Source organism: Cucurbita pepo, chromosome LG08 (genome assembly GCF_002806865.2).
Source record: "Cucurbita pepo subsp. pepo cultivar mu-cu-16 chromosome LG08, ASM280686v2, whole genome shotgun sequence".
Lineage (NCBI taxonomy): Eukaryota > Viridiplantae > Streptophyta > Magnoliopsida > Cucurbitales > Cucurbitaceae > Cucurbita > Cucurbita pepo.
The window spans coordinates 1,264,476-1,277,636 of NC_036645.1; the positions used below are offsets into that span (position 1 = coordinate 1,264,476).

At 35.9% G+C, this 13,161-nt stretch overlaps 3 protein-coding genes across 3 annotated transcripts in view; 2 read left to right on the top strand and 1 right to left on the bottom strand.

The window, feature by feature from the left end:
- LOC111799637 (40S ribosomal protein S21-2-like) overlaps positions 1 to 2,198 on the top strand; it is a 2,429-nt gene extending 231 nt beyond the window's left edge. Inside the window, exons 2-4 of the mRNA XM_023683059.1 lie at positions 140 to 222; positions 316 to 448; positions 1,880 to 2,198. Coding sequence (XP_023538827.1) covers positions 173 to 222; positions 316 to 448; positions 1,880 to 1,945 — 249 coding nt within the window. The 5' untranslated portion in view covers positions 140 to 172 and the 3' untranslated portion in view covers positions 1,946 to 2,198. The remainder of the gene's footprint in view (positions 1 to 139; positions 223 to 315; positions 449 to 1,879) is intronic.
- A 2,141-nt stretch (positions 2,199 to 4,339) lies between these two features.
- On the top strand, positions 4,340 to 9,229 carry LOC111800442 (probable protein phosphatase 2C 40). The gene is made up of 4 exons (XM_023684133.1): positions 4,340 to 4,561; positions 5,767 to 6,942; positions 7,561 to 7,825; positions 8,727 to 9,229. The coding sequence occupies exons 2-4, from the start codon at positions 5,776 to 5,778 to the stop codon at positions 8,852 to 8,854; spliced, it is 1,560 nt and encodes a 519-aa protein (XP_023539901.1). The 5' UTR covers positions 4,340 to 4,561; positions 5,767 to 5,775; the 3' UTR covers positions 8,855 to 9,229.
- Positions 9,230 to 10,048: 819 nt separating this feature from the next.
- On the bottom strand, positions 10,049 to 13,155 carry LOC111800445 (heavy metal-associated isoprenylated plant protein 35-like). Its single transcript, XM_023684136.1, has 3 exons — positions 11,503 to 13,155; positions 11,331 to 11,406; positions 10,049 to 11,099 (listed from the first exon to the last, which is right to left on the bottom strand). Exons 1-3 carry the CDS (start codon positions 11,548 to 11,550, stop codon positions 10,330 to 10,332), a joined length of 894 nt encoding a protein of 297 aa, XP_023539904.1. The 5' UTR covers positions 11,551 to 13,155; the 3' UTR covers positions 10,049 to 10,329.
- Between the last annotated feature and the right edge of the window lie 6 nt (positions 13,156 to 13,161).

The following is a 13,161-nucleotide window of genomic DNA, read 5'->3' on the forward strand; positions in this document are numbered from 1 at the left end:
TTTTTTTTTTTTTTTTTTTTTTTTTTTTTTTTTTTTTTTTTTTTTTTTTTTTTTGATTCATGAATTTAGGGTTTTATCATTTTTGGTGGTCTCAAATGTATGTGTTGTTATGAAACACTGATCAGTTATATTAAAGCAGGTTTTCGATTTCTAAAGAATTAGTTGATTCAAGATGCAGAACGAAGAGGGAAAGATCACAGAGCTTTATATTCCCAGAAAATGGTTCGTAATATTATAGCCTAGCTTTTGATGCTTTTGTTGCTAATTTTCATGTGATTTGAGCTTTGATTATGACTTATTGTGTTTTCGATTCAGCTCCGCCACGAATCGGCTGATTACTTCCAAGGATCATGCTTCGGTTCAGATAAACGTTGGGCATTTGGATGACAATGGCATCTACACTGGCCAGTTCTCCACTTTTGCTCTCTGTGGTTTCATTCGGGCGCAGGTGATTGTTATTTATCTATCTGTCTCTGTTGTTGGATTTGTAGCGATTGGATGTGGTTTAATCTGTTCTTGTATAAGAGTATTGAATTGGAATAGGACTTGTCTTGGTGATGCAAACAAAAATCTAATTCTGTTCATGCCGATTTGGCTTGTATTCTGCATTGTTCTGCATTTTTGTGTCGAAGTACTGTTTAAGATGAGTTGAACTTGCTTATGATTTCATCTGTTGGTATTTGATTTGAGTTCGCCAGGAAAAGGAGACACTATTGAGCATAACTTGTTCGAGATTCTCATTGCCCATTCAATTAGTTAATTGAAACCAATCGTTGATTAAAAAATGAATTCCTAAGATTTATAGTTTGACTACATAATAGACATAGAGAAGAAATCTTGAGCTTAGCTAACCTAAAATCCATAGACAATCAAACGCATTGGAGGAAGGAAAAGAAAAGGAGAAGAAACGAAAGAATTCTGATAATCTTCTTTTCTAAAGGCCTTCTCTGCTGTCTGCGTTTGTACTAACTTTTTTCTTGAAGGGAAGAGAAGCCATTGGAGAGTAAACAGTCTGAAAGTATACAAATATTTCCTTTTACATCTTGTTATAGTTGTGTCCTCACCCATTGGAATCTGGGCTGATGAGAATTAAGGATTTTTTTAATTTATTTTAATCTTCAACTTTCATTGGGCATGGTTGGAGGCTTGGATTTGGATTCGTACTGGACCACTCATATATTTAATTCTTATTAATGGCTAACCTAGGTGTTAAGTTAAAGTTTTGAGATATCTTTGGCAAGGTGAACCATTGTCTCCTCTCCTTTTCATGCTTCTTGTGGATATTTTTAGTAGGACGGTCGTTAAAGGTATTGAGAAGTTGATGCATGATTTCTTTTGGGAAGGGGTTTATGACGGGGAAGGGGCACACTTTGTGAGATGGGTGATGGTGGAAAAACCGTTGACTCTTGGTGGGTTAGATCTTGAGAATCTCACGGTTTGTAACGGAACCTTGTTTGCAAAATTGCTCTAGCGGTTCCTCTCGAGTCAGATTCCTAATAGTATAGGATTATTGTAAGTATGATCCTAATCTCTGAGTGATTGTCGGGTGGGGTGGTCAAGGGCTCACCCTTAGTAGAAATATCCTTGGAGTTCCCTTCTTTTTCTAAGTTAGTTCAAGTATTGGAGTTCCCCTTTGCTTGTTGTTTCCTTGTTTATATCATTTATCTTCCACGAGAAATCATCATGTGTCTGTTGTCTCTTTATTTTATGGGAGCACTCTCCTTTTTTCATTTGGGTTTTGTTCATGCCTTCTTTGTTGGAAGGAGGTGTAAGACATGAATCATTTGTTGTGGTGGCCTTTGGGGCGGGAGAATTAATAAAATTTTTAGAGGAATTGAGTTCTCTACGCTGATATTGATATACTTCTGGTGCTTTACAGGGAGATGCTGACAGCGCCCTGGATCGGCTCTGGCACAAGAAGAAAGGCGAAGTTCATCAACAATAGATGATTGTGCTGGTCCGGTTCATCTCTACATCAACGTTTTCAAGGATAGAGATGCACTTTTAAAAAATTTTGAACCTATTAAACTCATTCGTTTCTTTCGACAATTTAAACTCGTTAGTTTCTTTCAATGCAAACTTGACTGCACCCGAATCGGTACAAGCTTTGGTGGGTGAAAATGGGACAAAACTAAGGTGAATGAGATATGTTGAATTTCATTTTCCATTGAAAGGAATTACCAAAGTGAGCTTCTATATGGCCTCATGTTTTGTTGATATGATAGGATGCCTTTAAGCTTTCGATAGGTTGTCCTTGGCAGTGTTGTTAATAATGAGAAAAGAAAACGAGAACTAGTTACACATTTTCCATGGTAGCTCATTTGTTTTTCTAGTGTCTACTTAGGTTAGCATCTCAGAGTTCTTATTGTGTCTAGTTTTTTCAGAATGAAATGGAAGGGATTTGTTAGTCGAAGGATTTTGTTTGCATCTTCTAACGCATGCTCTTTGTAAAGCCAAATCAGGTTTGCGCAAACTTATGGTTGCAGTCTCAGGAATCATAAGTGGTAGTTGTAGACCACAACAAATGGTTCCTAGCCTGAGAATTCGAGCAACAAGCACTCTCGCGCTCTTGAGTGGTAAGCAGTTTAGCAAGATGAGTTGCCTTGTTTTTCAAAAGAGATTGGGGGAAAGGTTCCCCTAAGCCTCTCCCAGTTGGGGGCGAGTCTCAATTGAGACCGAGAGAGATTCTCTCTTTAGATTCAAATAGAAATGCTAAAGGCAACTCATTGAGAAAATGCGATATACAATGTTGAAGTGACAGGATATTGGAAGTGAAGTACCAATGACGATGAAAATGACGAAGTATGATTATGGTTAACGATGATTTGAAGTCACTGTCATTATCGTCGTTAAAATCAAATCAAAAACAGTAGAAAGACCAAGACAAAGACAAAGGGTTCAAATCAAATCAAAAACAGTAGAAAGACAAGGGGAGAAAGGGACAAATAAAGAGATCTCTTTCTTTTATGTTCATGATCTGATGAAAGCCTCAAGCTTGTTTTGTTCCATTCTATGAAGTCCATTATCTTCATAGTTGATAGTGGTACATAATCAGTTCGTATTAAAGTAATGGTTCTTTCAGTGGCTGAAAAGCCAATCCATCAACTTTGCCTCCTCCTTCCTTTAAAATCCAGATGTCCTTTGTAGGGTCCATATGGAAATATTTTACATTTTTCTTCTAATTTTATTTTATAATATACTTTTCATCACGTATTAATTGAATTTATAAGCTAATAACGTTGTAACACGTAAGGTCGTTTCGAACTTATTACGACAAAGCTCGTTCAATCCTAAAAAGCTTACTTTTTATTAATTATTATTCTGTGATGAAGGCTAATTAAAAATATTATTCAATTTTGGAGATAAAATTAATATAAAAATTACTTTCTTAAATAAATAAATTATCAATGAAAATAAAAGGCTAAATAGGTAATTTCACGGGCAGTGTTCCTGTCATTTTCCAATTGGGATTCTAGCCCATTAAACATTTCAATTTCGTTCTTTATTGTTTCACTAGATGTTAAAATTCATTAATGAATTTAAATTACAATATATTTTAACTAAAAAAATATATATTAAAATATAAATTTATTAATTAATTGAATTACTTTTAAGTCTCTAAAAATTATTATGATATGCCCATTAAAAAAAATGTAAATTTGTGGCCACCTGAATTAATTAAAAATATAAAATAATTTATCATTAAAATCTTAAATTTTTAAATTTTTATAAATGAATCAATTTAAATTTTCTAATAATTTTTTTATATATTAAAGAAAATAGTAGAAATCATGGATAGAAGCCATTTTCTTGTATTTTTTTCCTTCATGCGTTGAATTAAAAATATTAAATTTTAAAAGCTGTAAAAAAAAGTTTAAAAATAAAATTAATAATATTTTATTTAAAAAATATTCTTCAATTTTTTATTATTATTTTAAAAATATGATTTTTGTTAATACCCTTTCGTTTCTTTTTTAACAAAGCTAAAAAATACTAAAATGCTCGAAAAAATTGTGATTATAAAAAAATTAAATATATATATAGATGGAAATCGTCTATCTACGTCTCATAAAAAAAACTTCTTACCATTAATACATGGACGGAAAATCAATTTTTTTTTATATTTTAAAAATATAATACTAAATAATAAAATTTGAAGATATATTAGAAAAAAAAAAACACATTTAAGTTGAAAAAAAAAATAAGTTAGGAAGTTGGATAATTAATTAGTAAGATATTAAACAAAAAGGCGCAGCATTAAATCAGCAAAAGGCTGTAAAAAAAAAAAATTATTTAAAAAAAAAATTGTCCAAATTTAGCAGAGGTTGTTCCTGGCCATCCAATGGCTTCGCCTTTAACGTACCACTCAGATACAGATTCTCCTCCATTCCCATTTCTGTCTTCGCTTTCACTCATTGCTTCTCTCTCTCTCAACACACTTTCCCTCTTTTTCTTCCTCTCTCTCCCTATGTGTTCTTCCCTCCCTGCTTCTCTCTTCACTTCTTCCTCTGCCTTTTGCTTCTCTTCTTGATCGCCGTTCGCTTCAATTCTCTGCTCTCAGGTGCGTCTCTGCCTTTCTTTTTCTTGTTTTTCAATTTCCTACTGCTTCCTTATCACTTCTCTATCGTTAATACCATTACCGGCAACTTGTTTGTTTGTTTTTTTTGTTGTATTATGTATTTGCAAGTGTTGTTTTGAATTGCTGAGTTTAATTGATTGAAGCGTGTGTTGTTGGTGTTTGTGGCGGCTGTGCGGCTTCTTCTATTAGGTTTTTTGGTTCTTCTCTGGATCGGTGTTTTTTGGTTTGGTTAATTCCAGTATTTATTTCTCCTCTCTGATGATTATTTGTATTGCTGGCGGTTAATTTCTGTGAGCTTGATTAGTTTATCTTTCTCTTTCCTTTTCATTTGAAGTGCAATTTGTTTTTCTGTAGCTGCCGTTGAAGTTAAGAACTTAATTGTTTTCGTGGCTATATGATACTGGAATGCTATTTCGTGTTTCTTTGTCATGTTCTTGTACTTTTTTTTGGAACTTTGTGATTATTTCACTGTTTATTTTTTCTTTGCATGGCTAAATTTAGTTTTTCGAAAGGAAAGGAAAAATAACAGAAGTGTTGGAGGAGTTCATATGGGCTAATCAAATTTGATTGAGGCCTAAAGGAAATTGGAGTATGGATTTTCTATCAGATTAATACCCATCGTCTTGTTCTACTAAGATTATGTGTTGGTGGATCTTTGGGTTGAGAATTTGACGAAAGGAGCCAAACTCCGTGGATTGTTAAGCAACTAGTTTTATGGCTTCTGACTGGAGCTCTATTAGGATCTTTATATAAAGGAAAAATAATTATGAAATAGAAATATGAGATATACGTAAAAGGAAATATGGAGAAATATAGATCAGCAAATGCCCGCCCACCCCCAGAGAAAAGAGAGAGAGAGAGAGAGAGACTATGAAAAGAAAGAGTATATGGTAGGAATGGAACCAGACGCATGGTGTTAGGAATTTGCATTTGTCAATTAACAACAGCAATGGTGCCCACTTCAATTTTCAACCAATTGATTGATATTATACATACTGGGTTTAAAATAATCTTCACAGTTTAGAAGTCGTAGTTTCAAGTTTCTTTGGATTTATTTAGTGGCACAGAAAAGGAAATCCAGTGTGACCTTTCAAATCTGACTAAAATTGTAAATGTTGCATAGTAACTGAACTTTGCCAATTTTATTATTAAAGAGCTTTAAATATGAAATGTATTTGTTTTAACAGTGATATAGTATGCTTCAAGAAGCTTCAACAAAAGCCGAGGGAGAACTTGAAGTTAGCTTTGGTTATAAATGCAATGATAACATAGATGGAATTGAGGTTTCCGACAAATTCGAGATCCAGCCTGGACTTCGAAGGATCAGCAGTTTCTCTTGCTTATCTGGGGCTGCTTTGAGTGCAAATGCAACCTTAGCTAACACAAATATATGCAATGGGTTGATAGGAGTAGAAATACTTCCGACCTGGGACTCCCCTAACTCCTTCCGTAAGGTGCCCTCATCACCTACTCTTTCAAGGTTGGATATATTGTCAACGTCTCTGCAGAGTAGTCTGTCAAACTTAAGTTGCAGTCCATCTACCCCAACATCTGAGTATGATTCATGCTTGTTAAAGTCCACGAGTGCTCCTTCCGGAAGTGATGGTTTTCTTAATGTTAAGGAATTGCAAGTGGCAGGTGGAGCTGCTGGTGAGGACAGGGTCCAAGCTGTTTGTTCCGAAGAAAATGGATGGCTGTTTTGTGCAATTTATGATGGTTTTAATGGAAGAGATGCAGCTGATTTTCTTGCTGGGACATTGTATGAAACCATCGTATTTTATTTTAGCCTACTAGATTGGGGTGCCAAGAGTGAAACCTCGGATATTTTGGACATGGATAATTCACATCTTGATGATAGTAGCATTACTCAGGGAAGTTTTTCTACTTTTAGAAACAATAGGAAAAGTGCTTCAGATATCAACAATATATCTGAGAAACGTTCACAAGCCAAAGCAGGAATGGCAAACTATCCTCTAAGGCATGGGGTGCTAGATAGCCTCCAGCGTGCTCTTAGTCAAACAGAGAATGATTTTCTGCACATGGTTGAACAGGAAATGGAGGATCGTCCTGATTTAGTTTCTGTTGGATCTTGTGTTTTAGTTGTTCTTCTTCATGGAAAGGATTTATATACATTAAATTTGGGTGATAGTAGAGCAGTACTGGCTACTCTTGATGAAGGTGCAATGAGAGGGAATAGGGGACTGAAAGCTGTCCAGCTCACTCAGAGTCACACTGTGGATAATGCACTTGAAAGAGCGAAGTTACAGTATGATCATCCTGATGATCCTACAATCATTGTTGGTGGGAAAGTCAAAGGAAAACTGAAGGTGACTCGTGCTTTTGGAGTTGGCTACTTGAAGACGGTATGCGACAGTTATACATTGCGTGCCTGTCAGTATGCCCAAAATCTCATATAACACGAAATCATTTCTTTGCTTGTGCAGTGTATAGAAACTTATTAATAGATAAAATAGCGGCGCTGTCTTAATATGTTAGTAATAATGCAGGTTGCTTCTGTCAGAAAAAAATAAATAAATAAAAGAAGCATGCAGGCTGCTAAACGAAATAGAGTTTTGGTGACTTTTTTTGGCCGGGTTTTATTAGAAAACATTCTCTGTCAAAGTACTCGTGCTAACCTATAATACCTGTTTTGATATTTACCATAGCTATGCCTTAACCATGCATATTCTTTATACGAAACCACACCCCAACCGATACTTGTAAGGATTCTATCTGTTATTCTCCTGTCACTTTGGAGATCATCTGACATTGATAATCCGTATCAGCTCTGGACAGAAAAATCAATATGCATGATCACTTTATTATATATAGGACATGAATTTTCAGGACGAAGTTGATGTGGTATCAATGCTAAAAATGGTATTCATTTCTGAGTGAACCAGGTATACCACCTAGTCTGCATTGCTGGAAATGATTTTAGTCCATCTTAACTTGATTATTATACATTTATTTCTCTGCAGAAAAAGTTTAATGATGCTTTGATGGGTATTCTTCGAGTTCGTAACCTAATAAGCCCTCCCTATATTTCTACTCAACCGGCATTGTCTGTCCATAGGATATCAAAATCAGATTGCTTTGTAATAGTTGGCAGTGATGGTTTATTTGACTTTTTTGGCAATGACGAGGCAGTGAACCTTGTCCATTCATATATCTTGAGCAACCCAACTGGTGATCCTGCAAAATATTTACTGGAGCAGCTCTTATTGAAAGCTGCTGATTGCGCAGGTGAGCTCCAAAGATAGTTTTGTGTGAATGTTTGAATCGTTTCCCAATTTACATTTATAGAAGTAAAAGTTTACTATTTGTTGACTTATCTTTGGCATGATATTATCATAAATGCACGGCTAAAAAAATAGGACATCTTTAAAGCTTACATTTCTTGTCATATGATGTTGATAGCTAAGTCAACTTTCCAGTTTGTTTTATTGTTAATTTTCTGTGATAAAAGTTGCTTATATGTCTAATGTTAAGCCTTCCCCCTTCAACAAAAGGTGAACTCTCAATTCCTTGCGTGAGGATATAATATTAAAAACCTTTGACACTATTGGGAAAGAAAAGGAAGAAGAAATAGGGACTGTTGTTGCTATCATTTAATTCTCAACTAAAGCTAATGCTGTGGGAACAAGTTGAGGTTGGAGTACCATTGCTGCTTTTTGATAGTATCCTCTTAGCTGTTCTCCCCTAGGATATTTTTTTTGGAGAGCTGTCCTTTAATATTATAAATTCTTGTCGTTATTGAAGGATACTGACAATGAGTACAAGTTCAGCGAGGGCACTGCCCTTCATATCTGCCTTTGGCCGGCTGGAGAAATTATAGCAGTATTATAACGCTTATTTTTACCATGACCTTTTTTATAGGCTTTGCTACGTACGAAGTCTTTAGTACAATTTTGCCTCAGCTTGAACTTTGTACACAAGTCAGCCCTAACCTCGAAAAACACCAGTTCTTAAATAGAGCTGAGTTCTTTATTATCATCACATCATATACCCCATAAGAAGACTATGAAATACTGGGCGTCTTCGAAATATTGCTCAGAGAAGTAAACTAATCTTGTGCTGATAACTTAAAATGTCGGTTCTGTTTGCATCAACCGGTGCTGATGGTGTAAGAACTTTTGTTTTATAGGTTTTAGCAAGGAAGAATTAATTACCATTCCAGCCGGAAGAAGAAGGAAATATCACGATGATGTAACTGTTATTGTAATCATCCTTGGAACAAATCAGCGCACCACAAGGGCATCTACTAGCATGTAAGCCTAAATTTGGCCATTTTCACCTTACTTTAGCTCATTTTGTTCCATAGTTATATTCTGTAGTGGTAGTTCTCGTACCTTATATATCTGAGTGAGAGATAATGGATTTTGGTAGGGTTCTATATTTCTTGACGTTATTTAGCTCAAAATCTGATCAAAGAACCTCTTGTTCTCAAATCTGGTTCTTGAACCTTTACAATAAAATACCTTTTAATTATAGTGAAGGTTCCTTTGTTCTTAGATATAGTTTGCTCAAAGGTTGTAGAACAATTAAAAAGGTTGGATGTAACCACAAAGAATTGTCTTAGAGGTGGGTCTGGACCGATATAACTGGAAATACTATTCATAAATATAATTGTTCCTTCTCATTGTTGTCAATCTATCAGATAATGCCATACTACCTTTTATCAGTTAATTTGCTTAATTTAAGATGCAACTAGCAAAACGAAGCTTGGTGGTTAAGGTACATATATGACAAGTTTATCTCCCATTCCCATACTTCTTAAACTTAAAAAAAGAAAAGAAAAGAAAAGAAAAGAAAAGAAAAAAGAATACAACTCAAGAATTTCACCATCTTTTAGGGTCTGTTAGATTCTGCATCTTATTTTGATAAAATTCACCAAGTTTTTGATCCCTCAAAGTCACTCGCCGCTAAGAACATTTCCAGGTTCTGGCATTGACCTTTGTTTACACACGTGACTTCACGAGTGATTGTGATGGTTCATATATCCATCCTCCCCTGTAAAGTTGGCCTGCAAATATCATTACATTCTCCCACGGAGAATGAAAATTATCTTTCTTCACCAATGATGGCTCCTAAATTAAGTTTACACGCAAACTGATTGGTCCAAGACGCACTGAAGACTAGGAAAGAAAATGTCCTTAGAATGCAAATAGTACCGCTTTCTTCTGAATTGTTTGGGTCCTAGATAATGGAACAACTCTGGTAATTACGTACTATTTTGATTTGTTCTGATAATATGAGCTTGTTACCATTTTCTTGTTTGACCCTTCGCTGAATTTGCTTTAGATATGCTAATAACAGACAGGGATTTGGATTTGATTGGGGGCATGTTAGAGTAAGAACCAAAAATGCTTAATGCTGTCCACATTTTCGAAGTATGTATGAATTCATTTGTTCTAAATAGAAGAAATATCTCAGGCTGAATAATGTTAACCCAATGAACTATGGTGATGAGCTTGAAATTGAATAATTTTATAGATTACTTCTAGTCAGAGTCATTAGAAAGCTTCTGCAAAAAGTTTTCATTTGACAGAGAACACAATAACCCTAAAGTACATTTCACCCAAAAAATTAGAAGCACCCAACCCTTCAAAACTTTGCTACTTGATAACCTTCCTGTCATTTTGGACCTCACTCATGTACATCTATCTATACTCATGCTCCGCTGTTTTACTATTAGCACTTCAAATCATCATCTCTTGCCTTTGATTTGAGATTGGCTGGGTTGTAGATCACATAATGATGCACCCATGGGCATTTTCTTCACTGAAATAATCCAGGTAGGTCTGTGGCTTTGCTTGATCCTCATAGTTTCCAGTCTGATCATTCGAATGTGAAAATGGAATCGGTGGGACATGGTAAAGCAATTCAGGACCTTTAACTAAATGCGGCGCATAGTAGTTTAACCCCAAAATAGGTGGAGGAAAATAATAACCCTTAGGGCCCGTGTATATTTGTTGGGCCAGTGGGCTACCATTTCTTAGGTCCACATCTGGATCCACATTGAGTGTTCCATGTCCATTCTGGGGGTTTGAACCTGATTTATCACCGTTGTTAATACCTGGATGCCCCTTCTTTTTCTTCTTTTCACCACTCTGCCCTACACCACTTTTGTCTGGAGAATAACCCTCATGTCCAGTAGCATTGCCCTTGTAGTTGGCCACCGGCGGCGACTCCCCAGCCGGAAGCTTTTTGGTAGAGCTTCCATTATTCTTTAACTTTTCAATCTGTTCTACACGGTTATTCTTGTCAGGGCTGACCCTAAACTCAACCTTCTTTGCTGAAGCTTTGTTTGTACTCGGACTTCTTCCATTTTCTTGGCCATTCCCTTTGTCAGTCGCCAACATCTTGATGAACTGCTTCGCTTTTTCTGCTGGCTTTTCTGGCCAAATTTCCGCTTGTTTACCTGCTCTTGCGAGCCTCTTGGTCAGAGTCTCAAGACTAACATTTCCGGTGACCGTAACTTTCTGCTGTTCTGAATCAATGACGGTCGTATAAACACCTACAAGATTAAGAAAAGCCATCACTTCCAAATATTTGGACCAGTGGTCAATTGTAGAAGTACCCAAATTCTCCTGCGTTTGGCTAGGAAGAAAACTAACATAGAAAAAAAAATCAACTTTCTTCATCTATTCCACCTGATCGTAGTGGTTTGAGATCATGACTGTCAGCTGATAATTTTCTCACACATTTGAAACCAAAAACAGTAAAAGTGTACAAGAAGGAATGGTACCGTCAATGCTCTGTAGAACTTTCTTAACCTTCCTCTTGCATCCTTCACAGTGAATAGAAACTTTCAAGATCCAAACCTGTTAACAAAAGAAGGGGATGAGCTAGGATACCCCAGGATAAGAAAAAGAAGAAGAAAAGAAAGTTAAAAACTTGCTAATGGGAAGGCATGTTACCTGTGCTCTAAGTGGTTGTGGTGCTGCTTCAGCACATACCACAGCCATTGGAGGGAAAGTCCCAGTTCAGAAAGCGATGAGTGACCAAAAATCTTCTGGTTCAGAGAGAGAGAGAGAGAGATTGAAGTGAAGTGAAGCTATGGAGTCGAGGAGCCAGTTTTCCATGGCATTGTTATATACATAGTATTGAAGAAGGGAGTTCAAAAGAGCACTGGTCTATCAAGAAAATGACAAAAGAGTAGCAGCTTTCCTAGCTTTCTCCCCGTAATTATAGTGGAATTTAAAAGCAGGCTGCCAGGTTTCACTCTCTCCCAACAAATGTCCTGGAAACTCTAAACCTCTCAAACAATTTAAAATCTTCATCATGCATTAAATGTTCCTTTTTATTAGCTGAACTACTCCCTCTTTAATCTCGATTGACCCATTATTTAATCTTCTTCTGTATCACATTACATTATTTACCATTCCTTTTTCTTTCCACCAAATGTACCATACTCTTTATCTCCTCCCAGTTGGCGACCCCTATGTTCATTCACAGCGGCTGCCTTTTCAATCTTGCTGTAACCCTTCCTCTTGTCCTTGGCATTAATGAAGAATGGTTCATAGGAATTAAGAAAACCAAGATTGTCCAGTGAGGGTTTTCCTTATCTGGAGATTGAAAATCTTTGCCACAGCCATCTAAGACTTCTTTTATTAGGTTTTGATAGCCAGTTTGGTTTTAAAATTAGGTCTCTTAGCCTTTATAGTTGTCTACATCCTAAAAGCATATTTTTTAAATCTTTCGAAACTAGGAAAAGCAGGTATTATCCTATCCAAAAAAAAAAACCCTATGTTCGGTTTTTGAAATTGCTAAAGATTTCAAAAGCAAATCCTAGCAAAGATATTCACAACAGTCAAACTGAAAGTTAAGATCAAAATTGTTATGTTGTAGTAATTGTCACATTCTTGAACTTTTCGAGAATAAAGCCTCCAAAAAGTAGTAACAAAGAATTAACTAAAACATAAAGACAGAAAATTATTAGACGGTCATCACAATGTAGCTACCAGTCCTACCATCTTCTCTCTTATTATGCAGACAGTAATGACCTGGTTTAAACATTATTTCACTGTCTAAACAAAAAAAGGCCATTCCCTTTAGGTAGACGTGTGGCCATGATCCTTGAATAAAGGCATGTAGTTAAGATGACAACTTCAACCACCACCAGACTGCCACAGTGAGTAAATTTTAGTTGCAAAATTGCAAATAATGGATGAGGGAAAGTAAAGAGAAGAGAGAGTACTCCCATTTTCCCACGCCATGTGAGATACCCACGCAACATGAGTTTGATTGACAGAGAGAAGGAAAAGGTAAAGGGACAACACAATTAACAAAGTAGATGAAAAAGAAAAGAGCCTTAGCTTTTCTGTGTGTTGTAGCATTTCCAAGTCTTGTTGATATTAAAATGGTAGGTGGTCTTATATATGCACCATATTTACTTCTCCTTTTTCTCTCTCACTAAATCTGTACTTCCTCACTTTGTCAGCAAAACTCCTTTCTCATTTCCCTTCCTTTTTCAGTATTTCTCAGCGCACAACTTCCTTCTGCTGGATATTTGTATATACTTAGTTTTACAGAGGAAATATAGTATACGTTTTTTAATTATGAGGCACCATGGAGAT

Bases quoted from the DNA above. Each gene is read 5' to 3' on its own strand.
- LOC111800445 (XM_023684136.1), bottom strand. From the start codon at position 11,550: ATGGCTGTGGTATGTGCTGAAGCAGCACCACAACCACTTAGAGCACAG. The intron at 11,407-11,502 runs GTAACATGCCTT...TTTTGTTAACAG, and splicing joins CACAACCACTTAGAGCACAG to GTTTGGATCTTGAAAGTTTC. The intron at 11,100-11,330 runs GTACCATTCCTT...TTAATCTTGTAG, and splicing joins AGTTCTACAGAGCATTGACG to GTGTTTATACGACCGTCATT.
- LOC111800442 (XM_023684133.1), top strand. From the start codon at position 5,776: ATGCTTCAAGAAGCTTCAACAAAAGCCGAGGGAGAACTTGAAGTTAGC. The intron at 6,943-7,560 runs GTATGCGACAGT...ATTTCTCTGCAG, and splicing joins GAGTTGGCTACTTGAAGACG to AAAAAGTTTAATGATGCTTT. The intron at 7,826-8,726 runs GTGAGCTCCAAA...TTTGTTTTATAG, and splicing joins GAAAGCTGCTGATTGCGCAG to GTTTTAGCAAGGAAGAATTA.